The 24,274-nt window shown below is 43.9% G+C and overlaps 1 protein-coding gene across 6 annotated transcripts in view; it reads right to left on the bottom strand.

Moving 5' to 3' along the window:
* Positions 1–24,274, bottom strand: part of dgki (diacylglycerol kinase, iota) — a 43,350-nt gene that overhangs the window by 4,092 nt on the left and 14,984 nt on the right. For 2 of the 6 annotated variants that reach the window (XM_027003869.2, XM_027003873.2), the window contains exons 2-25: positions 15,665–15,773; positions 14,619–14,714; positions 13,628–13,702; positions 13,141–13,197; positions 12,480–12,548; positions 11,688–11,756; positions 11,471–11,587; positions 10,313–10,387; positions 9,970–10,065; positions 9,741–9,823; positions 8,880–8,940; positions 8,438–8,551; positions 7,127–7,252; positions 6,930–7,008; positions 6,753–6,808; positions 6,547–6,609; positions 6,236–6,309; positions 3,664–3,775; positions 3,346–3,545; positions 2,436–2,498; positions 1,579–1,679; positions 1,145–1,224; positions 501–545; positions 58–127 (exon numbers count right to left, since the gene is read on the bottom strand). In XM_027003869.2, coding sequence (XP_026859670.2) covers positions 58–127; positions 501–545; positions 1,145–1,224; positions 1,579–1,679; positions 2,436–2,498; positions 3,346–3,545; positions 3,664–3,775; positions 6,236–6,309; positions 6,547–6,609; positions 6,753–6,808; positions 6,930–7,008; positions 7,127–7,252; positions 8,438–8,551; positions 8,880–8,940; positions 9,741–9,823; positions 9,970–10,065; positions 10,313–10,387; positions 11,471–11,587; positions 11,688–11,756; positions 12,480–12,548; positions 13,141–13,197; positions 13,628–13,702; positions 14,619–14,714; positions 15,665–15,773 — 2,090 coding nt within the window. The remainder of the gene's footprint in view (positions 1–57; positions 128–500; positions 546–1,144; positions 1,225–1,578; positions 1,680–2,435; positions 2,499–3,345; positions 3,546–3,663; positions 3,776–6,235; positions 6,310–6,546; positions 6,610–6,752; positions 6,809–6,929; positions 7,009–7,126; positions 7,253–8,437; positions 8,552–8,879; positions 8,941–9,740; positions 9,824–9,969; positions 10,066–10,312; positions 10,388–11,470; positions 11,588–11,687; positions 11,757–12,479; positions 12,549–13,140; positions 13,198–13,627; positions 13,703–14,618; positions 14,715–15,664; positions 15,774–24,274) is intronic. The other 4 variants (XM_027003870.2, XM_027003871.2, XM_027003872.2 and 1 more) reach the window with 4 other exon arrangements.

Genomic DNA, 24,274 nt, shown 5'->3' with positions numbered 1-24,274 from the left:
CGTTCATTTTCAATTGTTAAATTGAGCATTATTTAAAATTGAACCAGCATGACATACAATCCAGGAAACTCCAGTTTGTGGAAAGTCTGTTGGCAGAGGCAAGGCGGGGTAAACCTCTGATCTCATCCTGAGAAAAATTGAGTTCTCTTAGTCACACTGTGCACTTTAATGGAATGGAGTCACATATATAAAGTCATAAATACAATCTAAGCCAAATGATCAAATGTACAATGTAGCAAATCTTTACAAGCCAAATTACTTTACTAAATATTGAAGGAAAATGTATCTTTCGGTCACTATCAATCTCAAAAATAAATTCAGTCTAAATTTGTAATACATTATTAGAAATCCATTATCTTTTCCAGAAGGTATCACATAGAGACAAAACCATGACAAAAATCTTGGCTACTCATTACATTACATACAATCTTACATAATAAGCACCCAACACCTATAAAATACAGCTTTGACGGTTAAGAATTTTAACGTACGGCATTTACCTGGTAGTGCACCCTATGACCAGCAGAGGGAGCCTGATGTAGGTCCTATAAATACAGCAGAAAGTACCGCATATCACTTAAAAGATTCATTATGTGTCAGTTAGTGGAGACGTTCCCAGTTTAGACCTTAAACAACCGGTCCGTCTAAAACACCTCAGCATGGTAATCCACCTGGTGACAACAGTAAGACTAACTGGAGGTATGTATAAATAGCACTGCAGTAAAATGGAATAAAAAAAATAAAAAAAAAACAGAAGGGAAGTTTTAAAACAAAATATCTCACCAAAATATGAATGTATCCATCTGTCAGTACTCAATCATAAAACTTACTTTAGAATGATTAATAGTTATTAATATTTATTTATTGTAGGTGTAGATTTATTGGGTTATAATATTTACATAAAGGGCAACATTTGTTCATTTACAGGCAGCATGACTGGAGACAAAACTATCCTGACCGTAGCTTTAATTTATTCAGTTTTATGCATCTGGAGACTAATTACTGGGAATCAGTGTTGATAGTGAGTTTGCCTTCTAAAAAGGAGTGTTGAAGTGTCTCAGAGGACACACTGCCCAACCAGATCTGTGCCCAAGGCAAGACAGCTGGTCTTGTGGTGGGAAAATTACTCAGGGGAGAGACTCACCTCCTGCAGTCTGTCAATGTAGAGTCGACACGTTTCTAGGTCACAGTCTCCTCTTACCACCACGATGCCAACAGGGGTAGCTGCACCCGCCCACACACAAACGCGCATACACACCATATTAATACTGGCCAACGATGAGTATCAAACACAGAAACCTTGTTACATCTAGATGAAGGACATACAGTGTCGGACATAACCTCACTGATCACAATTCCATGGTATGAGCCTTTCCTGATGTCTGTGTGTGTGTGTGTGTGTGTGTGTGTGTGTGTGTGTGTTTGTGTGTGTGTGTGTGTGTGTGTGCCTCGCTTTATACACACCTTAGTCTCTGCAAAAACATGAATTTTCACATTCATCTAATGAACAACACTGAAGAGGGTTAACAGGCTTGTGTTCGGCGGTGTACCAAGCAGTTTCAGTGGGACTGAACTCACAGCTGTCCCGCAAACGATCCTTGTCAAACTGCAGGCCCTCGTACTCCGGCACACTGATGCGGTTGACACGTAGTCTCAGGCGTTCGGGCACCGCGTGGGGACTGGGCATGCAAGACAAATGCACACACACACAGAGCTTCACGCATCAGCACACACTCACACACACACAGTCCCTCAACCACGGGGGAGCCTGTCTTATCCCCCACTGACCCTTTCCCACAAACTCTCTCCAATCATTTAGCCAATACGAATCACACCATCCACGGTGTGGTTTTGGTAAATTACTTTAAGGGTAGAATAAACAGAACTTCATACCAAAGCAAAACAGAAAGAAAAGTTAAAAAGTGCATTTTAATGAGGGCTCACTGTCATCAGTGAAGTGGGAAAACACCTCTCTACTGTAGCCAGATATGCTAAGGCTGACATAGAGAATAATGTGCAAAATGGAAAAAAATTATTACTGTATCCTTAAATACAAAATTAACCTACAGTCTCTGTGCATGAGAAGGAAGGGGAGGATTATGAAAAAACTACAGTGGAGTACAGTAGATTACAAAATGAGATTTATTAGATGATATGTCTTTGTGAAATCTAATCCTGCATCCCACTACAAGAACCTCTTTTACTGTGAGATCACTGTGAACTGACCACTTAACCGGTTGGAGAAGATTATTACAAGCACATGTAACACAAAAAAGAAAGACACAGAACCTGTGTGTACCATAGGTACAGTCACAGGGACCCCCTTTCAAACTGACACACACGTGCACACACACGTACACACTCTCTCGGCATGGCTGAGGAGTGTGAGGCGGGTGTGTGACAGTGTGTGTGCTGAGGGTAAGAGAGATACTTACACAGAGAAGGAGTCAGGGGGAGCAGAGAGGCGGCGCAGATCTGCTGCGCACACTTTCTGAATGCTGCACCAGCACAACACAGGAGCACAGGCAAGCCAGAGACAGACATAGAGAAAGAGAGAGACAGACAGAGAGAGAGAGAGGGACACAGACAGAGAGGGAGAGAGGGCAGAGAGAGAAAGAGAGAATGAGAGCGGAAGGGAGAATGAGGAAAAGAGAGAGGGAGAGGGAGAGAGAGAAAAAGATGGAGAGAGGGAGGGAGTGTGTGACAAGTAGAGAGAGGGAGTGGGGGAGATAGAAAGAGAAGAGGCGGGTAGACGTGAGACAAACATAAAGAAAGGGGTCCAGTTATTAGTGATGGGTTGGATGGAAAAAAAGTGCAGGAGAGAGAGAAAGGGAGGGAGGAAATGAAAGAGAAACAGAGACAGGAGAGAAAGACAGGAAGCAGGGGAGAAAAAAAGACAAACATATATAAGGGGTTCAGTCATTTAAAGTGGGTGGAGTATTAAAGAGAAAAAACGCATGGGGCGGTGAGAGAGATGCTATGGCAGAGCAGAATGTAGAGGGCTTGATAGGTTAGTGCTGTTCAGAGTGCTCTGTACACAAGAAACAAGGATGCAGGGGAGGGGCTTAAACCAAGGTAAAACTAAGAGCAAGCAAAATTAGACAGGTTAGTTACACATCCTGATACTGCCACAAAAAAGCATGCATCTGTGTGGTGGAGTCTGTTTGGCTCTTAATTATATTTGTTGTATAGTATGTGAGAGTGTGACCGTGTATGTTTTGGCAGTAAGAGTGCGTGTTTGTTTGTTTGTTTGTGTGTGTGTGTGTGTGTGTGTGTGTGTGTGTGTGTGTGTGTGTGTGTGTGTGTGTGTGTGTGCTCGAGTGTGAGTGTGTGTGTGTCTCTCACTCATTCAGCAGCGGGACGGAGGTGCGTCTTTTGCTCTTCTGCACCATGTTGGCCTGGTTGCGGAGGGAGATGCGGAGTGTGGAGGGCGCCAGGCGGCAGGGCTCCCCGTCCACCTGCACGGGCATCGTCTTATAGGTAGTGAGAATCACCTCTCTGCACTGGTGCAGCCGATCGCCATGGCCCCCAACCTGCAGAGCTGCCTGGAGAACAGCAGGAGGAACATATATATCAGCTTGTCAGTTACCCTGCAGAATGGACATACCTTTTCCTCCCAAACCCTACAGTGTGGAAAAGAGTTGGAGGATCTTTTGCACGCACCAGGGAGGCCATAGTGAAGCCAATGACCTCGATGCAGCCGTCGTCATGCCGCTGGGGTTCGAAGTCCCTGTGGTCACCCGTGTTGCCCCATGGCATGGTCCCTGCACAGTACCTACGGGTGTGGAAATTGAGGGTGAGCAACTCTTATTTATAGTCATGGAGAAGAGGTCACATGTACAAACATATAAGACTAATTTAAAGACATTCAAACTCAGGTTGTCACAACTCCACACATTTTACGTTACCATGAAATTTAATCTTTCTTTTAACAAATTTTATCATCTTATATCAGCTATAAACAATCAATCAGAGACAGATTTATTTCAGATTTGATTCACTGTATTATAGTTCAATATAGCGGTTAAAAAGTGTACATTAACTGCCAATTTAAGAAACTGATATGACTTTTAGAAGCTGCTGACTGGACAATTGTCATAATTTGGTCCTCTCCTGGCACCTTTGGCTGGCATTACTGCCAGTACTATTTTGCACTTGACACCATGTGATAATCTGATCAACTCATTTTTAAACATCAAAGTAGACCTTTACCAATCCAGCTACCATGAACATCTGTACAAACAATTGCACGCAAATATAAAAATCTTGGGACCATACAGACACGGCATCATTCTGGAAGAAGCCACAAATTAACTCTCAGGACTGAATGAACTTTCGTCCATTACATTCAACTGAATCTTAAGACAGCAAAAAAAGCATCTGGCGAAGGAGATGGGAGACCTCAGATAGCAAAATATCTACATCCACCATTAATGGAACCCTACATAACATTGTAACACAAAGAAGAAGTCTCAGCATGAAGAAGCCAGACTGATGTTTGCTGGTGGCCAAAGGACAAAGACGCCTGGACGAGTGATTTGTGGTCAGATAAAAAATAAATAATTGAACTGCTTGGCCATAATGATCAGTGCTATGTATGGAGTAAAAAGGGTAAAAACACCATCCCAAGAACACCAAGAACAGCACGAACACCAAAAACACCATGAATACCATGAACACCATGAACACCATGCCAAGAGTAAAGCATGGGGGTGGCAGTATGTTTTGGGGTGTTTCGCTAGAAAAGGGACTAGTTCACTTCACATGTAGATGGTATCATGATGAAGAAGAAATACTGAAGCAATACCTCAAGACATCAGCCAGAAGGTTCAAACTGGGTCTTCCAGCAGGAGAGTGATCCTGAGCTTTCCTCTAAAGCTGTGACCCAAAGCCACCACAAAGCCCTGACCTGAATCCCATAGAAAATTTTGTGGACTGAACTGAAAAAGTGTGTCTGAGCAAGGAGGCCACCAACGTGACTGAGTTCCCAACAGCTGTATCGAGAAGAATTGGAAAAACCCAAGCAAAGTACATGTGACCGTGTCACACGTGTGAGGGGTAAGGGTGTGTATTGGCTGCAATGCCAGGAAGCGTGTTCTTTGGTCTGGTGGTCACATCGCAGGTTTGACACCTGGAAGACCCAGCTTTGAGACTGGGTGTGGTTTCTGCCTTCTGCCTTCACTAGAGAACTGTAGGAATCTTGTGGAAGGCTACATCAAGTGTTTGACTCAAGCTAAGCAATTAAACCAGCAATGCTAGCAAATACAAAATATATAAAAAGTGTTGACCCCTGAAAATCTAATGTAGTCAAAAAACCTTGGCTATGATTATAACTACCACATAGATAACCTAATTGACATAACACATGTGGAGTGAACAAATTTGGTTTAAATGTCTTTTATATGCTTTATATATATATATATATATATATATATATATATATATATATATATATATATATATATATATATATATGAATAAATGTTTTGATTTAAACATCTACTTTTTCTATATAAACTCCTACCACTAATTAAGAAGCACTTTGCTTGCACAGTTGATGATGGTGTGTGTGTGTGCATGTGCTGTAGTAAAGGTGTAGAAAACTGTAAAAATTTGTAAAAACCTCAAACTACAAGTTTCCAGAGAAAGAGGATGTTTCAGAAAGAGGTCTTTCATCAGTGCTTCTGAGTCTTTACATTTTGCTTGTACAGCTGTTAAAGAATGTTTGTCCAAAGTGTTTGTTCTCTGGAAACTTCTGTACTTCACAGACACCTATTTATATAAATATATGTTAAAGTACTATGCAAATGTCTTAGGACACCATTAGATTTGCTGTTTTACTAATGGTATAATGACCATATATAATTATTTCTCAGACTCTATCAGAATGCAACCAAAAAATACAGGAAAGTTTTATGCAGTAATACAAAACAAAAAAATCAGAAAAAAACAGCTTCTATAAACTACAGTGGCAAGAATTTAGTTTGACCTCCCCTTACACTTGAGCAATAGCAGGAACCTGGCTCACTTAAACCTAAATGGAAGGGAACCTGAAAGGAATGGTACCAGAAGATCACTTCAGAAAACTTCAGGACAGTCTCTCCAAAAGAGTTCAAGATGTGCTTAGTGGCAAGGGAGGCCACACTAAATACCCACTTTGGCCTGTAAAAGCCATTTTGTTCTGCAATCTGTGTTCAGCATCTTATGCATACATTTATACATATCTTTTGCAAACCTGGGAATATTTAAGAAGACGATGCACTGGAACTTTAGCTCCTGAATCTTGGCAGTGAGATCTGTACCGTCACACTTTGAAGCCCAAGCAACAGGATGCAGAAGGAGACACAGGAGAAAAGGACGACAACAACAACAAAAGACGAGAAATGTGTCAGCTAGGAGAGATGCTCTTTTCGGGTGCAGCGTGGCGCGTGGGTAAGATTAGCTGTGAGACGCGGGGCCTGTGACTCACGGCCTCCGTTACCAGTCGTCCTAATGGGACGGACGGTGCCCGTCAAACACCCACTCCCGCACACCTAAGCCACTCACCACCACCCTGACGTGCTTAGACAGGTCCCTGGAGCTCCTCTGCAGGAAGTCAGAGAAGGCAGCCTGAGGAGGAAGGACAACCGCACAGTCATTTTATTTTTCTCCATGTCATTTTTGTTCTCTCTCTCTCTCCTTCCTCTATCTCCCTCTCCCTCTCTACCGAGTCTCTCAGCTCTGGCACCCAGACAGACTGAAGTTCTTCTCACCCCTGCATAGAACATCTTGTTGCGGAAACGGCTGTTGAATTTTTCTGGGTTGGCTTCTGCAACATGGAGGAGACAGAAAGCTGAGCTGTGGAGCAGTACCACTGCCACACACCAGAGGTGGACTTTTGTTTTGTTTTCCCATGATTAGTAACAGTTACAGGTGAAAAGCTCCCTCACCTCTGGACTCATGAAACTCCAGCGTGACATGAGCGTCAAAGCCAAGGCTGAAGTAGTTATTGAAAACACCCAGAGGAAGCTAAGAGAAAGGAGAAATCACGAGTGTTTTAAACACAGATTTACTGATGTTCACAGTATTGGACGTGTTTTGATTCTCAAATGAGTCATCTCTCTGACCTCCAAGTGAACCTTCTCACCTTCTGCGTGCCCTCCTCAGGCTGGGTGGATGAGCACTCCACCTGCAGGTTCCAGCGATCCAGCTGGACCACGGTCCCATCCTCGACATGACACAGGATCTTAGACACCGGCTCATCTGTGTAGCCCTGTGGGGGGGGGGGGGGGGAGAGAAAGAGAAAGAGTGTGGAAAGAAAAGGAAAGAGAGTGAACAGTATGCAATGAGAAAATGAGTAAAAGAGAAAAAGAGTGTGTGTATTAGATGTGGTGTTTCTTTTAAAGGCATTACCTGCCATCAGTGACCCAAGGGGCCTTCTGCCTCAAGGGATAAATAGATAAATAGAGCCCTTGAGGACATCAACTGAGATGATTACAGCATCTATTCTACTATGTACAACAAGAGCCTGACTGCAAGTGAGTTATTGCCATTATTGTGCCAATGATATTATTTCACTGTAGCATAAAAGCATGTTAGAGAATAAGAGAGACAGAGAGTCCAAGCTTGCCAAGGTCACTGCTTGCTAGTTTCCAGCGAGTACAGTCAGCACTAGTGACAATGCATGCTAAAGAATAAAATAATAGAGGACTTTTGTTCTGAGACGGCCCACACTTAGATACTCACAATCAACCCACTTAACAAGTCAGCCTAAGCCAATGAAACCGTAACCGGCAAGTGCTGTGTGGTCCCACGTCCAGTAAACTATCAAACAAACAAATTCTATCCCGGCAGCTCATTTCCATGTCCCATTTCCGATATGCATAAAGAGGCAATAACCGTCTGGTTCATCACTTTCTTTTTAAACAACAGCAGAATGCGATTTCCATGCGGATTAAGCATTGCATTTATTGGAGAATATAATCGCGGTTAATAATGCTCCGGCTGTGGCTCTGGGCTCCACATGAGACCCAGGGCCCTCCCTCCCCAAGCCCCTCCCCCACTCCCAAATGCCCTCCCCCACCAACTCCATTCCTGTTTGCTTGGGAAATGCTTCATGGAATATATTTAGCCCCACACTCATTAGAAGGAATAGTAATTAGCATTAGTGACACCCTTGTTCAAAGCCTCAATGTGAGAAAGGGTGCAGACAGAGTTGCCTGAAAGGGGCAGAGCTTGGATGCAAACAGTTACCTGGTGTTAATAGTAGCAGAGGTGTCCTTGTGACACAATATCACCAGAGGCCTACGGCAAGAGAACGAAGTCATAGCCATAGTGCTGACTGAGTGCTCTCTCAGAGTTGGAAGATGTGTTGCGGTTTATCCTCAGTTGTTTTTTACTTCACAAATTATATATATGCTTTCTACCTGGCAGTGCATGAAAAAAAACAAAAACTCACTCCTCCCCAGTTGAGCGTCCTGGCGAGGTCATTTCCTGTGCCAAGAGGAAGCACAGCCACAGGGGGCTGTGGGTTCATCTGTAGTTCATCCAGAGCAGAGAGAATCCAGCCCACCTATAGCCGCCAACATGCAAACAGAGCAAAGGTATTCCATTCACATTCCACACCTGCAACATGAAAAATCATGAACTACTAGGCCCAAGGTCTTGTAATGTTTCTTCAAGACATCAGGCTCTACCTTGGCAGAAAATGTGGACTAGGGTAGATTGCAGTGGACTGGAGTGGACAAAGAGCAAAACCAAAGGACTGTCATGTATTTACAGTGTGTGGGTTAACATGCTCTTCTGCATGTTATGGCGCACATCTCTCACCAGGGGGAAGTGTGTTCGAAATGTCTGAGCTGGTAAACGCAGCAGAGGCAGGGCTGTGCTCTGGCACTTACCGTCCCGTCCCCTCCACATGTGAGGATGCGAAGATTTGGCACTTTCCTGTACAGTTCCAACCTTAAGAAAAGAATGAGTCTGAAATCACTAACACTCCTAAAAACATACTAAGCCTATGAAAAGGATATTCCCCTTATCAGTATTGTACGGCTCTGCAAGACTCCCATCTCTCTCTAAAGAGATCACGCACAGGCCAGACAGTGTGCTGGAATCCGCTTGCATGTTGGCAGTGGGGCTTTAATCACAGGCCTGTCAGGCCAGCTCAGGAGTAGGCACCACCAGCCCTGCAGGCATCCAGCTGGGCCCTGCTCTCCCTCATTCCCTCTTCTCCTCGCTCTCCCTCGCTTCTCACTCTCTCTCCCTCTCTACCTTGGTCTGTCTGCTTTTCCACCCTTCTCTCTCTGCTCGTTTGTCAGTCTGTCTACACCTCTCTTTTTCTTTAGCTTTCACTTTCTCTCCTGCCACCCTTCTTCCCTCTCTCTTTTTCCTTCTCTCGCTCTGTCTCTTTTCGTTAAGCTCCTCTCTCAGTGCAGAACAACCAGCAGCGGCTGCCTCACTGCCCAGAGACAAACAGCTCAATTAAGAGGCAGAACCAAGCAGGGAACTGGTGTGATCTGAGGTGAGGCAGCAAAGAACAGAAGCTTCTGGAACACTGATCTCTCTAATGGCGAACTACACTACATAGTTATAGATGCCACCTAATTAATGCATTAAGAACAGAGAAATGGTGGGTTAAGTGACAAAAAGGCATGAGGGTGTGAGTAAATCTTAGCCAGAGAGAGAGAGAGAGAGAGAGAGAGAGAGAGAGAGAGAGAGAGAGAGAAAGAGAAGGAACGAGAAAATGAAAGAAAGAAACTCACGCTTCTCTGGGCCCTCCCTGGGAGAGATCAAACACTTGCCGAGGATTCAAAATCCACATGAACATCTGCAGCAACTTGGTCCCCTGAAAAAGGGAGAGTGTAAGAGAGACAGAGAGAGAGACACAGACAGACGGGGACAGAATATGATAGAGGCGTAGGGGGCAGAACCCCTAGCGTCTCTCCTTCCTCCACCCTCATTAGTGTGTGGGAGGTAAATGTCTTCTCCCACCTGATTCCCCCCGCTCTTGGGGTTTACGAACACCAGCACTGGCTTCATTAATGGGGAAGGCAGGGGCTTCAGCATGAACGGACGCCATTTTGACTCCTGCGGAGAGTGCCACATTATACGCAAACACCCGCATGCGCATGCACGTCTATGCACACAGCAGCTGTAAGTTGCCTGAAACAACATCTAAGAGTAGGAGTTAGGGGAAGGGAAACATAGGGATGTTTTGACAGGAACTAATTAACCTTTAATAATCCACCTCCAATCAGGTTTTCTTGGGAAACAGAGGTCCTTTTTGTGCAGCGGACATGGCCATCTGTGGATGAGAGATGTAGTGGCTACTCACATCTGTGCCCTTTTTGCTGGCCCTCCGTTTGAATGAAGTCCGTTTTTTCCTCCGAGTGGAGTTTTTAAATGAGTTCTGAGGGACAGGAGAGAGACGGGACTCAAGTCTGACAGCACATTACCAAACGCCAGCTAGGCGTCCGCTAGAACTAAACCCAGCAGCACTGACAGCGGCTGTAACAGAGGGACATTTGTGGCAGATCTGTTTTCAGTTAGATACGGAGCCAACACAATCAGCCTCAGTTAGCTGAACCTCTATCAGGAAGGCAACACAAGTGGGAATGTCTCTGTTATAAATATACAAAAATTAATAAAGCTAGAAATTATAAAAATGAAATGCTGCTCCAAAAATCCTTTGCAAACGATAGTCCATCCAATCTCCATACAGGATATAACCACAAAAAACGTTTGCTACTGGTCAGCACCTCCTCCCAGACATCAGTCTTTACCGTACCGTGCTTTGTAGCCGATAGAGTTCCAGTGTAGTATAATTGCTCGCCTGAGTGTAAGACACTTCCCTTCTAATAACCCCTGAATTGAAAGTGACAATGGCATGTCACACATCAAAAAACTGCCCCACCCCCCTCATACATCCTCCAATCATCGCTCTGAGCCTGGAAGGTGAATGGCATGTAAATTCCCAACATTAGGGGTGATACCAACACCCAAAGCCAAAGCCACAACTGGGATGTCACTAAGGGAGTATGAGTGAGTTTTTGATCAATTCTATGGTTTTCAATGAAACAAAGATCAGAAAAGTCAGACAAAAAGCAACAAGCTTTTTAATGGCTGTACAAGAGCTTGTAATGGTAAAGACTGTGGTACAGATATATTCTGATTATGTGGCAACAAACAGCAGCACACTGAAGCCAGCAGATGAGATTAACTGTAGGAGACAAGATCATGCAGGCTAGCTCTAATCTGAGTCCTCACAGGACATGGACACAGACACACAGGCACACACTCGCGCGCATACACACACGTTTGCTTTACTTTTAAGGCTGTAGAAAATGTCGATGGTAGAACACACCCACAAGCACCTGCAATAAAAACAATTCTGACCGCATAACGGAACAGAGAGAACCTCCCGTTACCTCGGCAGCTCAGGCACGCACGTACATAAACACGTCACAGACAGACAGCTCACTGCACATCGTACCTGTGGCTTCTTGACTTTGATGATCCAAGACGGGGGCACGATGACCCCAGCGTGGGCGCCCAACGAGCAGGGCTCCTCGATCTGCTGCAGCATGAAGCACGTCACCTTGTTGTGGAACTGAGAAGGCAAGAAGCAGACGCACACAGCACATTCAACAGGCTGCAGGCACTGGCGGGCGCTCAACAGCACCCCCCTGTCTGCCTGACATGACACTCACCGCCTGCTTGCACCACGAGCAGCTGATGGCAATAATCTCCTTACTGTGGAAGAACTTCTGCTGGAAACTCTGTGGGAGGAAGAAAGCAGATGAGTTAAGGTTTGTATAAATCATAAAATGAGCTTTTATATGTTAGTTATTATAAAACTTTTTTTACATGATTTTCTTTTCATGATTATAAGTGTGTATCTTACACACTTATATTGGACACATACAGTATGCAAGGAAAGTTTTTCATATTTTGATATATTTCAGATTCATAAACTAATCACATTATACTCCATAATGATTAAGTAAAATTAGATTTTTAGAATGTTTTGTGCATTTATTAAAAAAAAACAACTGAAATATTATGTTTACATATTCAGATTCCTTGTTATTCAGACTCCAAGACCTGAGGCCATCATTGCTGCCAAAGGTGCTTCATTTTTTCATTTATTTTATGCAAGTTGATGAGAAAAAACATTTGTTGTACATTCTAGTTTTAGGCCACTCATTTAATTTTGTATGTAATGTTTATAGCATAAGTGATGTGTGTAGGGTAGACCTTTTAAATATGGCTGCTGTTGGAGTGTGTGAGTTAGGCTTATAGTGTTGACGCTTGATTGAGTATTATTGTGTGGCCTAAGTTGATTCTGTTGAAGGTGTTTATGGTATTAGATGTTGTTGTTGATGGTGTTGATGGCAGTGGTGGTGTTGAGGATGTTTATGCTGATGATGGTGTTGATATTGAGGTTATATATGGTGTTGACCGACATCCTCGTACTGACAGAGTTAACAGAGTTGACCTACCTTGCCACACTGACGGCATTTCCCCTCTTGTCGTCTTCGGTGGACCCAGTGATGTCTTAATACATTCTGCTGTCCCATACACACAGAGACAGTGGGTCACACAGTGTCGTCCAAACAGCCCTTGGTCTGTCAATGTACACTACTGCAGGGCACTGGAGTATGTCAGAGCATACATTACTGTGCAGAAGAAGAAAATTTTGTTTATAGCTAATGGGACGGTAAAGATGTATTTGCTGAAACAAAATGAAGTTGCCGCGTGGTACTCTCCAAGCTTTTTCCTGTGCCTTGGGCTGCTTTTTTGTTCTTTTCTCTGAGTGATTCCACACAGTTTCACTTATGCTGAGGGTGAGGTTCTGTTGCCAGTTCTATTAGTGGGCAGATGTAGGTGTTCAAGTTGAAAGGGCACCATGGAGTGGTGGGAGTGGTAGGCTGAAATGCCTAGCAGGACACAACATCCATCTGCACTTTCCATTGAAAAGCATTTAAAACAATTCTTGCTACCTTTTGTATTAATATTTATTAACATTAATGTTTTATTGTAATATTGTTTATTTATATTTTAGTGTTTTGCAGGCAAATAAGCACTTACTGCCCAGAAAAATAGTGTAGACTTGAGCACAGTACTGTATGCGCTGTTTGTTAATAACGATGTTATACTCACGTCTCTGAGACAGCGAGAGCTGCCCTCTCTAAAGGTGGGCTTACATCGGAAGTTGATCTGCAGACAAGAAAGCCAGTGAGAGGGAGAAATGAAGGGAAAGAGAGAGAGAAATAGGCAGTGAGAGGGAGAAACAGGCAGAGAAAGCGAGAAACGAAGGCAGTGAGAAGCCCTCGTGTTTACATGCAATGACAATTTCTGACTCCAACGGTTTTTCAAAATAAAACATGCATGGTTAATTGAAGTACAAATCCTACTAATATAAAGTAGGTGATTACAGTGAGAGATGACATAGGGCATGGGTTTATAGCTCTGCACTACCCCTCACAGATACGTGCTTGTAGCCACCTACCAAGTACCTTTACGGTACCAAAAACCAAATGTAGCTGTTCTTCACAAATGTATCATATTGGATCTGGTATGGGTATGTTGTGCACAGCATGGTATTTGCATCATCAGGTCTTAGCAGCGCGCTAGTGTATACGTCTACCTTGTCCAGCTGTTCAATGCAGGCCGTGTGGACAACGATCTTACATGCAGCGCATTTCCTCCGGGGGGCCGACTTCTTAGGGGAACAAAACAGCACGTGACACAGGGCAGGACGGGGAAAGGGAGAAAAATACACACATACTTTACTTACAATAGAGACGCGAGCACTTGTGTTAACCACCGCTTGCGTCCTGGTGTTTGGACCTTCATCCATAATATGTTTTTCTACTAAACACTCTTTCCTTACTTGCCCCTACACAAACACACTGTTTCTTTTCAGGCAGAAAATGTGCCGCCTTTGCCGGGGGTAATACTAAAAGAGTCTTTTCAAACATCACAGTATCGTGCCCGGATCTGACAAAAGCCTGAGAGCAAGCAAGGGTGCTTCAGGTCCACCATTCACCTGTCTGCCTTTGTCCTCTGCAGACTAACAGCCTTCTCCGTGTCTCTGGAGAACACCTGTTACCTCGTAAAGGGAAGTGCCGTTGGCCAAGTGCTGTAACTCCTCTGCTGGGTGCCTCTCTGGACACATCTGACTGTTATGACTGCCCTTCTATCAGACATCGCCACCATTTGACCTTTTAGGATCTGTGTTTGTTTTTGTAAACTACTTCAATTCAGATCACAGCCAACTTGCTCGATATTATAATACTTCAAAAGAAATCCTATCAGAAAACATACAACACTACACCCAAATCTAGCCCAAATCCGAAATTGCCATCAGGGCAGTGGTACATCAATGGTTAAGGTACTTGACTTGTAATTGTAATTGCTGGTTCATGCCTGTTGGGCCCCTGAGCAAGGCCCTTAACCCTTAATTGCTCAAGTTGTAGTCAGTCATAATTGTAAGTTGCTTTCGAAAAGTGTCAGATAAATGTAAATTCTAATTGTCCATGCTTTACTTGCTTCCTAAAAACATCCTGCACCATCAATCATGCAACCTACAGCTTGGTGGACTTCTCTCAAACTTGGCATTCATGTGGGCTACTCACTGTAATCTTCACCATACATGTCTCCTCGCCCAGGTAACACAGCTCGCCTGAGCAGTTGGTCTCCAGCCACAGGTGTTCCCCGTTGACTGCATTCTCCTAAACCAAACACACACGTCTCAGCTTTACACTAACAACAGCCTGTGCAGAACACATAAGTCGGGTACAGGTGATACACTTTGAAAAATAAATCCAACAAAGACTATATGTAGACAGTAAACTTGGTTAAATTCAGACACTTGCTGTAGTACTTATTTTCCTTTAAGTATAAGCAGTATAAAGTATAAAGCCTAGACTGACTGATCAGACTCCTACTGGCAGCTGTCTAAACAGAGTCAAGGATAATGGACTACTTGTGCACAGATAATGCCTACGATTAAAAGTGGTCTCCCACACATCCACATAAAGTCCTATGAAATATGTTTTTTCACTAGGTTCTCTCTGAAAACAGTATGTGCAAAGAACCAGCACAAAACTCCCTCTGCAGACACGCACACACCCACACAGAGAAATGCATTCTCAAATGCTCATTAATACCTGCAGTGTTAAATTAATGCAGTGTTCATTTAGGTCCAGCAGGACAGAGATAATTCAGTTACTTCAGCACTGAGGACTTGGTTGTACACATACATACATACACATACATGCACACATTACAAACATTAAAGTTTGATGGTGGTTCTGGTCACACTGGGAAATTGTGGGGAGAGAGTGAATTGTGGGGAGGCCCCGCCCCGCCCCTTCTGTACGCCCCGCCTGCATTAATGAGACTCTCTGCTCAGACAGAATTCTGATCTCTCTCCGAGCATGCGCAAACATCGACCACAAACACCTCCCTATTCCACCAAATTTCTTTACAAAATTTCGACCTAGTCCACCAAGGTCAAGCAGAGGCACAAATCTACAATCAGCAGAGACATGAAAGACAACATGGCCCACTCGGGAACGTGAACCCTGCAGACCCAGCTACAAGCGCAGAGAAGTAGCGGATGTTCGTGCAGAGGCTTGGGTACGACGGGGAGGTGTGAAGTAGGTGGGCACAGACTCACGGTCCAGTCCACGGCGGCACGCAGTTCCTTGGCTGGTCCGTTGCTGACGGCAGGAAAGGGGCTCTGGGCAGGAGCCAGGTGCTGGAGGCCTGAGCGAGAGATGGCTTTCCTGCATCACACACAAGCGACAAGAACAAGCGCTTTAAACGCAGGCACAAGCTCGGACGGTCCTACTAGGGGGTCTTCTACTGGCAGACGCATGCCACCCAAAATCTGAATGCCTTTTTGATAAGAGGAATGGAGGAAGCGTCTCGGGCGGAAAGCCCCTCCAAAGATGGTGCTAAATGAAGGAGTATATGTGTGAACTTTCTCGAATGAGGACATCTCAAGGGAGGTGGGCACAGCCTCTCAGGCACAAAGCCCCTGATACTGCTGATAAATGGATAACCAAAAGTGTGAACCTTCTTAAAATGAGGACACACCAGCACAAACACACAAAAACACACCACACTTACTTACCAACATACCAACACACCAACACACAAACCCACACACAGAGGAACACCTCCAGGTTCTGCCAAAAACAAAAAGATCCACACCAATCTGTTGACCAGTCTGCTTGGCCAGGAAACTCCCATCAGTCCCTGCGTGTGAGAGTCACTCTGCCTCATATGGTATTGAACAGCAGACACGAGCAGCACTGTTTCTGCTCTGGGTCAGTGTGTGTGTGTGTGTGTGTGTGTGTGTGTGTGTGTGTCTCACAGCCAGGAGCCTGTATGAGTCAGCATCATGTGATCACCACTTTCTGTCTTTCTCTCTTCATCATCAGAGCTGGCAGTTTTCCCAACAAGCTCTATGCACGCTCTTCCCTTAAACATCACAGAATGCCACTGCACCACAAGGCTCCTCAGTATGGACAAAAATCACTATCACAATAAACTGATTATATTAAAAACACTACACACTACACAATTACTTTTTGTGTGAAGCAGAATAACTGTGACAAAATTTGTTTGCATCAGCTTTGCTTGAATTTAATAAACCTTAATTTGTTAATATGCGTTTAACTTTTAATGTGCATCTACAAATTGATCCACTTCTTAGAAACTGTGATTTGTAAATCTGTACGTGCTTAAAAATTTGTACTCCATGTTAGTCATTTTACATGCACACCCTATTTGCATGTAAAACACTGTATGTTACTAACTCTCTATAATAAACATCCACTGCCCAAATTATGCATCACCACCATAACTTTATATGTTATGAAAACAATACTGTACAATACAAGTCCTACTGTATACAATACTGTAACTGTCTTCTAGTCCCTTCAAAAAACCATTTCAAATTCATCTATCTGAAAGCATAATGATCAAAAAATCATAATGAAGAAAAAATGAACTACTGTAAAAGAAATGAACACAAACATATAGAGTAATAGTATATAATCTAGAAGTAATTTATTAAAGTAATTCCATCACCTTACATATAAACCAAAAAGACACCAATATCCATCCAACACACAAGACATCGGCATTCACATCTAACACAAGCGGTGAACACAAACACAGGCATTGAGACAGTGGACAGAGACACAAAGATGAACTCTAACAGGAACAATAATTGTGAACATGAATGTGAAAATAACTGACAATAACGCACACACTGACAAGGGTTTAAATAATCACAAACATGACAAGTGTAAACTGATTCAGGTGTCTGCTTAATAACGTAGGCGTGGTTACAAATACACAGTTAACGACAAACTCCCACGGCATGCAGCGGGCCATACCACGTGACCAGTGGAAGGGGAGCGTTCCGTGATATATATATATATATAACATTTACAACAAATTGTAGACAAAGCTATGCATAAACACACATTAAGTACACAAAGTATATATTTAGTCTCTACATAATTTTAAACATTTTATAAGTACACATAATTTATTTACAAAGTATTATGATTTATTTTATCACATACATTGTGGGGAGAATCTGTATGGATTTAATTGTTAAAAGATCTCAAACAAGTGGTCACCTCCACACTCTGAGCAGTTTAATGTAGAGTATGTGTGGCCAGCCTCAGGCCCCTGTGGTACAATGGTGGGAGGGGTCAGGCGAGAAGAGAAAATGAGGGTGGGGGTAGTGGGCGAACAGCACACACCCCGCTGGAAGGTTTACCTCCTGCACTAAAATTAGCTCGATCCAAGAGAACAGAGAAGAGTAAGGTTACATGCCTGCTGGTAAAGTGAGCTGGGGCCACTGTTAACCATACACACACACATACACACACATACACGTACCTTCAGCCTCTGAGCTAAAAATAGCAGCACGGGGGCTGACAGGCATGCTGGAAAAATGCCATCGTGACGATAACAAATCATTGTGAGAGCCCATGTACCTGCACCTCCCCACCTACACCCACCACCAACACCACCCCCCAAGACACAGAGAGGACTATAGGATATGGCCAAGAATATTTTGACCAATGAAAAACTCAGGATGGGTTTTGAAAATGCTTTTAATTTGGGTATGAAAACAAGATAAATAATCACAGATGCAAAACTGGAGCGCAAACACAGTCTAATCCATGTGTAAAGATTCAAAACTTTCACATCCTTATTTTTGGAAATTTCTGCAATAGGAGTGTACAGAATATCATTGAACAGGGGCTGACAGAGTTTGCGTTACCCCAAGAAATCATCCATGCAGCCACTTACTGATTCTACATATAACCTAAGAGACATATTGTTGTGCAGTTAGGCACTGGCTTTTGACAAGTTCTTCCAAGAACAACCAGAATTTCATCTGAACTGTAACAGCCAAAGAATTTCCATGTCATTGACTGCAATGCTGTTTTTTTGGCAGTGATTTCTCCTTTGCCTTTGAAGGCTGCTGTGCAAAGCAGCTTTTCATCTCACTTAAGAGAAGAAAACTCACAGAGGAGCTGCAGTGTAAACCACATGCACGCCAACATCTTCTAATGATGACCCAACTGGATTCCCCAAGACAATAAAATGCTGGACATTTTATCAGGCCCTGATCCTACACACACACCTACGCACCCAAACACATGCAAAAGAGGGGTTACAGAAGTTGAGTCTTACAAATATAAAACCCTTAAAAAACTAATAAACTAAGCCTTGGTATGTACACACATACATTTTCAAATTTTTCTATCATTATGGGGACTCGTGGGCCCCACAACGAGCTAAATATATGTCCCTCCCACACACACACCTACAGATACGGACACAAACATGCACACAAACTTTTTGTCCTACAAAGTAAAAATATATCAACCTCATTGTCCTTTTATGCTGAATTCAAATATTTTAAAGTTGTTTCTCTCTATTTTTAAATGAATTGTACAATATGAATATATTACTTATTCATAAATAAGGCGGTTATTACACATAAAATATGTACAATCTTGTATAGGTGTATGATTCTCGGCTATATTTGGCCTCAGGAACATCCCTCTTCAGTGTCCAACAATAGTCTGCCAACACAGAGGGGCTCCATTTCCCTGGTATTGATTGTCCACAGGCTTACTATACATACTGATATGCGAGCAAAATCAATTGCAACCTATGTGTTAGTTAGCTAGCTAAGTAGACAGCTGAAAGCACTTGTAAGTCACATCTTCTAAATACCATACATGTAGATGTAAATACACTGGGGGGAAAAACTGGGCGATAGAGACATTCAGCACGCAGAAATACATAAACAGTTAACTACCTAGCAATTTTTCTTTGCTCTGGGTCTTTGTTCTATGTAGCTCATGTGTTATATTCAAACTGCATGAGGTTTTTGATATCGTTTAAATATTGTGCATATAACTGAAGCATCATAAGCATCATAAACACACACAGAATTATGCCTATTCACCATTTGTTATGTTTGTTATCCAGTTGTCTAACATACTCAAGCAAAGCGGTGGCACTCAGTGGACATGGATGTCTTTAGGAATTTCACTAAACGTGCCACACTGTCAAGCCCAGGTTGTGGTGAAATGTAGGAAATGTTGAAATCATTTTAAAATATAAAGGGATGAACATATATGAATATAACAGAATAAAAGTACAATTGTGACCTTGCGAATGTACTTGAGTAACAGCGTAAAGTACCCTCTTTTAATACAATTCTTAAAAATATAAATATTTCTTAAAAGTTCAATGTTACTTAAGTAGCTAAACGTAATGGAGTAAATGTAGCTCATTACTACCAACGTCTGCCACACACCACACAGGTCTGCGTTACCCATGCTTACGAGAGTGTCTCTGTGTTGAAAGGTCAGGATTACACTAACCTGACTAAAAGTCATAAGTGATATGCTTACTTGTGATGTGTGGACGTGTATATGTAAGGCAAAGGGGTGGGTACTTATTATATTCATGACGATCATAAACCCCCGAAATGAGGACCACACCCCCAGCTAACATGCCTTACTGAAGACAGCTGTTCGAAGAGAACTAAAGCATGAGTCACGTTTGACTTTAGTTCATGATACAGGGCATCAGTTCACCGAAAATCAATCAACCGAGTGAAGGCAGCACGGCAAATGGAAAGCAATTGTAGATGGCTGAGAGAGAGAGAGAGAGAGAGAGAGAGAGAGAGAGAGAGAGAGAGAGAGAGCCATAACAAGAGAGATGGAGAGAAAGAGAAGGCGGGAGAGGATGAGATAAATAGAGGGAGAGAGGGAAACAGAGAGGGAGAGCAATCAGCAAGGGCTCTTTTAACAAAATTAGTTCCAGTAACATTAGGAGTGACAGTGGTCTGGCTTTCAAGATGGATATTACAATGAGAATGTGTCTGTGTGTGATGTTTATCCACAGCCAACTGGAGCTCACGGTGCTCTTACAGACTATGTACGTGTGTAAAAGAGAGAGCCAAACAGGAGGGGAGAAAGAAAACAGTGAGAGAAAGATTAGAAGTCAACGCGCAAAGCAATGTCTTCAATTTAGACATTCACATCTGTTCTCATCTGCTGCTCTCCCTCCATCTCCCACCACACCTTCCAGTAATGTCACCCCTCCTGCGTTACCGTAGCAACGGTCCGACCCGTGCTGCACCAATGATGTGTTTAAGGCCATCGTGCTGTCAGTATGCTAATCTCTGTCCTCGCTCCCATTGTCTCAGGCAATTAGGGGGTGTGCTTTCACGTGGGCTGATAACTCGCCCAGTTCTTTTAAGTTGAGTCCCTGCCTGCATAGCGGGATTTGATCTTATCCCTGCGTTCCTCCCACCACAGTCTGCTGCCTCAGCAGCAAAAAATGCGAGAAAGACAAAAACCACGACAACAGCGACAAGAGTCCTAGAATTGCCAAATTGGGGAACACCATGAAGAAGTAAGGTTGTCTAAGCTATATGAGGTCAGTTTCGTCAATCATCTCTTTAATTACAATGGACAAGGAGACGGTCTACACTGAGCTGCCAGAGGCACTGTGTCTGAGAGGGCGACACTCACCTGGGGTTCTGTGGAGGTTTGCAGGGGCCGACCACACAGGTCCTTCCTATTTCTCCTCCAATACACTGGGAACTGAGCTTCCTGCAGCCCAGGGCCTCCTCTCTACTCCTGGCCACCCGTGGACCACCCCTTGCCATGCGTCCTCCACCCGTTCCACGGATGGATGCCAGAGCCATGACGAGCACCTAACAAAGCCCTAGCAGCGGGAGAACCCTACCCCAGCAGCGCCACAGAGGATGACTCCAAACACAACTAGCAACTCAACTGTCCGACCCACCCACAAACACACACACACACACACACATACACACTTCCTATCCATTAGAGATCATTGGGCATGCAGGTAGATCTGATACCAGATACCAAAGAGCACGAGGGTGCAGGTGGGTGTCCGGTAAAGCCCGTTACCAGAGCGCTGCAAGAATCTCTCGGCACCATAAACGCTACGTCACTCAACAAAAGGTACACCGTGGGGTCAGGCCTCGTCTAGCACTGCTGCTATTTTAAGATTCATGATGGGTCGCACTTGACCTCCTGCAAGACAATGTAACAGAGCTGGTACAAAAGTACACCCTACAAAGACAACTGTCGGTCACTGAGTCATGTATCTAGCCCTGTTTGTCCCAGCCTAGCCCCAGTCCTAATGACAGAAAAAAACAGTCATCACCACTAAGGAGCCTTCCTTGGTGTGGGACAGCACAGAAAGGACAGACTTAGAGCAGACATCTTCACTTTGTTTTGACTGCTATTCCCTTAGCGTTACTTGCAACAGGATTCTATAAATAGTAGGGGTGCAACAAAACATACATTTTGATCACTCCACTGATGGTAAAGGCTGAAGAGTGATTCTATCGATCCAATGTATATACATTGTTTGAGTGAGTTTAATACACATCCACATCATTTTGTGGTCAAAGATGAATGAGAAATTAAATAATTATTTGCCAGTTTTGACAATTACAATTGATTATTCATGAAAATAATAATCATGTTGCATCATTTTGTGGCTTAGCAGCATTTGAAAAATCCCCAAATTGCCTTATAAATTGAAATTGTAAAAATCATGGTGAAGCCTAAGATTTACACTCCTAATAGACAGATTGTCAGAGAGACAGTTAGACAGACTATCTGGGCAGTCATAAAGGTTAGGCTGTATTTTTTGGTTGACAGGCAAGCTATGGGAGCCAGCCAGATACTGCATTCAGTTCCAAAGTTTTATATTCTAAATTATCCTGTAACCAGACAGAGCTCAAGGCATCTGGTACTAAAACAAGTCCAATGAACCAGCATCTTTTCTTGTGACATAATCCATGAGAGTCCTTATTTATAAAAACCAGCTCCTTTGGTGAATTAGAAATGACAGTTAGGTGAAATGGATTTAACAGACACCTCTGAACAAAGTCGAGGTCATTACAAAGATATGTATGATAGGACATTCTGTAATGTAAGAGACCGTGTGCATGACATCACCGATGCTCTCGTAACACAAAAACATTCTACAGTGGCAGCATCCTTTCATGAAACGATCGTTATGGACAAGGCCGGAGGGAATTTTCCCTGTCTGCAGCCTATTTCTAGTGATGTAACCACAGCAACACACAGAGAATAAAACTTCACAACAGCGCCGGTGGCACGGTCGTCCTGAAGAAGTCATTCTTCCTGCCAAGACCTCAAGGGGGTTTCTGCTTTCACTGTGTCTCTCCTTCTTTGGAGTGCCTGGAAAGTGGGTCAATGTGCTTGTGGGGCCACAGCTCACCCCTGACACCCCGCCCACAGGCTGCCCAAGTTCATACCCACCTCCAGGCACTCCCTGCACAGCGGGCACACACTGTAACCACATGCACTGTAACATCACACGTTGTAACCTCATTCCCTGTAACCACATGCGCTATAATCTCACTTGCTGTAACCACACGCATTGTAGCCACACATGCTATAACCGCACGGGCTATAACCACACAAGCTGTAACCACGCATTGTTACCACACATGCTGTAACCACAGGCACTGTAGCCACACATGCTATAACCACACAAGATCTAACCACGCTATGCAAACACGTATGCTGTAACCACACATGCTGCAACTTCAGGCACTGTAACCAGATGCACTGTAATCACAAGCGCTGAAACTGTGCTCAATGTATCCACAAGCAGCCGCACCACAGCCCACGCCCTTCATAACCTCCTACACTTTTTAGCTGCTATCTCTCTCTCTCTCTCTCATGCTCTCTCTCAACCTCCCTCTCTCTAAACCTGCATACAGCATCTCTCTAAAGGCTGATATCTAAGAGAGGTGGGGGAGGATGGTGAGTGAGGGAGAGAGACGCTACAGGTAATGAAAGTAACAGCATTATCACAGCACTAGCACACACAGTCACACGAGACCACATCCACAGAGGGACCAGCACAGATCTGTGATTAGCACTAATTCAATTGCCGTTCCTTTTATCCAAAGCTACCCGCCAACAGTTATAAACAACGCTCCACACCATGAAACAGAAGGCCAAGCAGCAGTGAAATACTCCTGACAAGGCTATTAACAACACATCTTCAGTATATATAATTAATTCTCTGATTATCCCACCTGGAGCCCACTAGACCTTTTACAGCTGGGTTAGAAGGTAACCAATGTAAGATAGAGTATAATAGCATAGAGTTGGAACTTTATAGAGTGGGAGGATTATAGTACATTACAACTTTCCAGTCCCTAAGTTTAAAATCTGCATTAAAAACCCTCTCCTCAGGAGTCTGTGCATACCTCACAGAAAGTAGTGAGAAGTGAAAAAGCATCTTCCCTGACTGCTCCTGCCCTGCTGCGAGGAAGAGCACTGGTGTGTGGCGCAATCCTGCCATTGCTCTCCCACACACTGCTGAGCGAGCCGTGCTGCTGACATCAGCATCACAGCCACTCACCTTTCCCGAAAGTGCACCACATGCGCTGGCATCTTCCTCCGCACCCGCTCGCCCGCTCACCCCGGCCTCCGGCGCCGGCCCTTCGCTTTACTGAGTCAGCGTGGAAGTGTGCGCCTGAGTGACAGCCCCACGAGGCCGAGGCTGTGCACCGAAATTATGCGGAGTCGAGTTTGAGTCATTATGGGCAGGAAGTGGTGGGCACACACCCGCATGTGGGCTCGCTAGGTTGCCGTGATGCATGAAGACTGCACATTGACATCCCGTTTGACTGAGGCGTTTGGCT

Source organism: Electrophorus electricus, chromosome 7 (genome assembly GCF_013358815.1).
Source record: "Electrophorus electricus isolate fEleEle1 chromosome 7, fEleEle1.pri, whole genome shotgun sequence".
Taxonomy (NCBI): Eukaryota; Metazoa; Chordata; class Actinopteri; order Gymnotiformes; family Gymnotidae; genus Electrophorus; species Electrophorus electricus.
The sequence above is the reverse complement of the archived record's forward strand: the minus strand, read 5'-3'. Positions and strand labels throughout refer to the sequence as shown.